Source organism: Pterocles gutturalis, unplaced genomic scaffold, assembly GCF_000699245.1.
Source record: "Pterocles gutturalis isolate BGI_N339 unplaced genomic scaffold, ASM69924v1 scaffold46313, whole genome shotgun sequence".
Taxonomy (NCBI): Eukaryota; Metazoa; Chordata; class Aves; order Pterocliformes; family Pteroclidae; genus Pterocles; species Pterocles gutturalis.
In genome coordinates, this window is record NW_010122162.1 from 1 (window position 1) to 4,951 (window position 4,951).

Consider the following 4,951-nt stretch of genomic DNA (forward strand, 5'->3'; position numbering starts at 1 on the left):
CGCTGCTGGCGGCAGGGGTGTGAGACCGCCCTCGTGTTACGCCCGAAGCCTTATGTAGGTCTGTGCTGTTCATAACTTAGGTGTTTCCCAGGATACAGAGAGAGAAAGAGAGAGGAGCGATACGGGAAATGCAGACACGGTTTCACTTTCTGTTGGCCGCTGCGAGGGCTTCGCAGTCTCATATACAGTTCAGTTCATTTAGCGTCTGGGTCAGTCTGATGCAGTCCCAAGTTCTCTTCTTTTGCTTGAGCAAGTTTTTCTAGTGAGAAAGAAGGAAAAAACCCAGACTTTAAAAAAACCCACATTACTTTACAGCCTTTTATCTTTAAATATAATCGTTGCTTACCTTCACCTTCAGGACAACACTGTAACTGCATTCCACTAAATCTCTGGTAATTGCTCTCATTTAGTGAGATTTTTGGATACGTTTTCTCTCTCATGTGACAGACGTGTATTCTGATCTAATGTGATTGACAAGACACATCCCGCAGAGTTTTCATTGTCCTGAGAATTTTTAACCGGGCAGATGGAGCACCGGACGCTCTCAAAGCTTTTTGCTGCCATATGCATCCTTGGGGACAAGAAAATTCAGGCGTTTGCCTGTCCACCAGGTCCTGCCCTGGCTGACGGGGGCACCTGTGTGACTGCCTCTGCCTGTCCCCAGTGTGACACTACTCGTGTATTTTAGGTGAATTTTAAGGAAATAAACCCCAGGAGCGGAAGGTAGAGGTATCTCGTTTTTATTGAGCTCGGTTCTTCCAGAGGAGATGGAAGGATTGCTTGTGGAAGTGGCACAGAAGGGAGACAGGTGCTACAGGCAAGAAAAGCTGAAGCAACGCAGCGAGTCAGAGCGGCCCCGTGCCCCCCGAGGTGCGGATCACAAAGAGGTCATGTCATTGAGAGCATGGTCAAGCTCCTCACTGATCGCTTTGTACTTCAGCTTCTGAGCGTACAGCTCGTCTATGGTCACGAGGGCAGAAGGCACATTTCAGCAAGAAATGCAGAGAAACAGTCCAGAGAAGAGGCGTACAGCAGGAGACAGTCAGAAGGCAGCAGCCAGAGCGGTTGGGAGGGAAACAAAGGAGGAAAACAGATGAGTAATTGAGTGTCGGTATGAAAGCAAAAAAGGACGAGTACTTCTGTCCTTTCCCAATACAATCCAATACCCACTCCTACAATTTTGTTTTCTGATTTGGAATTTACCACTTTTAAATGAAACTCAAGGAATTTCATACCTTCCAGATCATCAATAGACTTTTCCAGTTTGGCAACTGTTCTCTCCGCAAATTCAGCACGAGTTTCAGCCTAAAAAAAAAATCAGATAATTGGATGCTGTTAAAAAAATGATGCCAAAATAGACAGAATCATAGAACAGTTTGAGTTGGAAGGGACCGTGGAGGTCATCTAGTCCGCAGTCTGGGGATGGACAAACTTACTTCTTTAAGCTTGTCAGAGAGAATCTTGATTTCTTCTTCGTATTTATCTTCTTTTTCCGAGTACTGTGAAAACAATAAACATTCTTTAAGGGAAGTTGTAGCAACAATAATAAATGTTTACAAACCCGTGACCTATTCATAACCACTTTTCCTTTTACAGCAGCTGCAAACACCCTTTCCATACTCTTCACCAAGGCATTTCACACTCTGGTTCATAAACCATTAGCTGAAGACTAGGGATGTCCAGGTTCCTTCATGTGTCATCTGTCACCTTAAGGGGCGCCACCACCTTCTGCAGCACAAAAAGAGCTGAATCTGCAGGAGAACGGGAAGCCGCCTGTACCAATTTAGACTAGTCAGAAACAACCGTTTAACAAAATCAAGAGTTTTAACAATTTTCATTCTTAAAAGGGCAAAAACCAGAAAAAGAGCAAGATGAGGAAATCCAGAGCAGCCAGCAGCGTGCTGGGGTGGGAAACGGAGATTTAGGGCCTGGCTTGAAGCAGTGCGGATCACGATCAAATTACTGACTTGGGTTTGGGCAGAGCTGCTGCAGCGTTAGCAACACTCTCTGTTAAACAGGCAGTCAGCCAAACTCGTTCACTTTTTCTGTATTTCTGGATTGTTTCTATGGATTTTATTTACACATTTTGACTTTGCCCCTGTCCCTTAGGTTACTGAAAGAACCGACCTTTTCCGATTGAGCTTCCAAAGACTTCAGGTTATTGGTGACATTCTTTAGCTCTTCTTCAAGGTCACTACATTTACTACAGGGGGGGAAAAAAAATGATCAATTACTACTGTCCCTGTTACAACTTAATTTAATTTTCAAGAAGTCTAAAAATAGAAGAAATGTCATGATTAAGTCTGAAAGGAGAAAATTTGGTGTACCAGGTCCAAAAAAACTCTTGTACATATACTACATGCCTGCCTACCAGTAGTAGATACGGAACTGCTTCAGTGTGTATGACTTTACTCACACTTCAGACACCTCTGCACGCTCTTCAGCTCTTTCCAGCTCACCTTCCAAAATCACCAGTTTACGGGCAACCTGTGAAGAGACAAGAGCTGTATCAAGCCAGTCTGTAATTTCTTACACGGTTCTCTCAAAGCACTGTCCTTGTGCTTTCCTTCTGAATGATGGAATTAGATTAAAACGTACACGTACAGACATGACAGACTTTTCCCCCAAATAAGTGAGATTTTGCAGCGTTCTTAAAATTAAATATCTAAGATGCTGCTCAAATCACTATTACAGTTACTCATTTTTCGGAACATTTTCACCATCACACAGTGAAAAGCGAACAAAGAAATGGGTAAATTGGGGTGTAACAAAGTTGTTCCAGTTCTCCCGTACATTTAATCATTTCCTTATCTCCCTTTTACCTCTTCATATTTGCGGTCAGCTTCTTCAGCAATATGCTTGGCCTCCTTCAGTTGCATTTCCTGAATTTCCATTTTCTCTTCATCTTTCATTGCTCTGTTCTCGATAACCTTCATTCCTCTGCAGAAGTCAAAGCAAGTGTGTTTAATGTAGAAGCATTTTAGCACTTTATCAAAGGTCCTACAGTGGAATTCAGTCTTTGGAACCAAAAGTGTCCCGTTCTGACCATGCTATCGTGTTCTTCAAGGCTAACAGAATTACTTGGTCAAGCTTACAAAAAAGTTCTGAGTCTCTGACCTGCAATGCACATTGACACATGCAGGCACTAAATTATACAGAAATATTTTAGTCATATATATTGAATTTTTTTCCCCAAAAAAAAAAAAAAAAAAAAAAGGAAACGTACCTCTCACTCTCATCCGCTGCTTTCTCAGCCTCCTCCAGTTTCTGCAAGGCTGTGGCCAGCCGTTCCTGGGCACGATCCAACTCCTCTTCCACTAGCTGGATACGTCTGTTCAGAGCTGCCACCTCACCTTCCGCCTACACAAAACACAACCACCCAAAACTGAGATTATCCACAAGCCAGTTACTGGCTGACGAAGGTTAACAGCTAATCAGTTTTCCTTAAAACTGCAAAGACTTTTCCTTGGTATAAGCAGGGGAGCCCTGGGACCCCTTCGTCTCTGCTCTTTGTTTGTTTAAACTGTGGCATCTCAGGAATGTCAAGGTATGGAGTGTGTGCTGCTTTCTTTTTAAACGGTACTTACTTATCATTCCTGCTGTACAGCCAGGGATCACACAGATTGCCAACCCAGAGCTATTTTCAGATCACTTCACAGGGCAGGATCTACCCATAGGATTAAAAAGTTAAAAACTGAACTCTTTCCATAATGGCTCACTCCAAAAACTTCACAAGTTGATTTTTATGTTCTCTGTTTCATCACAGATTGCAGCAATATCCTGTCACAGCACCCTGCTGAAGCTGGAGCCATTATCCGCGGTGGGCTCCTGAGCCTGCAAACGCTCTGTCATCTTTGCGCGGTCAGCTGGGCAGATCCAGTTGGCCTCAGCACGGGAGAGTCCCTGTTCTTTGTAACATAAATATGGTAAAATTAAATATGTTCTTAAAATAAGTTCACTTTCTTTTTTCATTGCTTCCTGTGGTACTTAAGGAATTAGGCAGAAAGCATTTCTTAATAAAAGCTCTGTTTATGTGTTATTGAATAAACTGCACAGTAATGGGAAACACTATTAATGTTTAAAACCAGAATAGATAATAAATGGAGAGGATGCTGGGAGAAATGCTCACATCCAGACAACGTGAACAAACTGGTGTCTGTAAATACACCGTGTTTATTAAGATATGACTCCTTTAATTGCTTGTTATTTGAAGGAAGATAAAGTCCTACGTTAATAACTGCCAGGTTTGCTCTCTTAATTGTCCCCAAAGCTGAGCATGATTGCTATTATGAGATTAACTTTTTTTTTTTTTTTAAGAAAAAACACTTTTATGGGGTATAAATCCTGGAAGGGCAGTTGTTTTATGCTTTATGTGAAATGAAAAAAATATTTTTGTTTTGCTGCAGCTTCTGAAATTTGGTTACTGGCCGCTCCTCCTAGGCTGGAGGAAGTGGTTTCCATTCATAGCTGCACCATCTTGGAAAGGATCTCAGAGACTGATCCAAATGGAAGCTGACCCAGGATTCCTCTAGTCGTAAACTATCCAGAATTTCATTTGTTTTCTACCCAGTGCTGTGTGTTTAACTTTCTTGATCTACTCTCAAGGCATTGATCACACAGGAAACTGGCATCTGTTATGTGGCAGTCTGCAACTCCTTCCTGTCCTAGACCGGACACTTTTAAGTCATACTTTAATTAAGCGAGATTCCAAAACTATGGAGACGGGGCCACTGGGAAGCAGGAGTTAGTCTGGCTCCACCTCTCCCAGAAGCAGCCCGCAGTCCTTATACGGTAAAACTAACTCGCTGACATGTGATAAAATAGCAGGAAGATGCCGGGAAGGCTGATCACACACAAAATCTAAGTGAAACCAGCTGTCCAGCCCCGGGAGAGCCGCACACTAGTGGAGAGTTCCCATCTCTCTGTGAAAACCAGGAGGGAAAGTTATTTT

General features: G+C 42.7%; 1 protein-coding gene across 1 annotated transcript; it reads right to left on the reverse strand.

Annotated features, from left to right (window-relative positions):
• Positions 1-867: 867 nt before the first annotated feature.
• Positions 868-3,361, reverse strand: LOC104457964 (tropomyosin alpha-1 chain-like). The gene is made up of 7 exons (XM_010077442.1): positions 3,227-3,361; positions 2,823-2,940; positions 2,417-2,487; positions 2,128-2,203; positions 1,437-1,499; positions 1,236-1,305; positions 868-960 (listed from the first exon to the last, which is right to left on the reverse strand). The coding sequence occupies exons 2-7, from the start codon at positions 2,934-2,936 to the stop codon at positions 878-880; spliced, it is 477 nt and encodes a 158-aa protein (XP_010075744.1). The 5' UTR covers positions 2,937-2,940; positions 3,227-3,361; the 3' UTR covers positions 868-877.
• Positions 3,362-4,951: the final 1,590 nt, after the last annotated feature.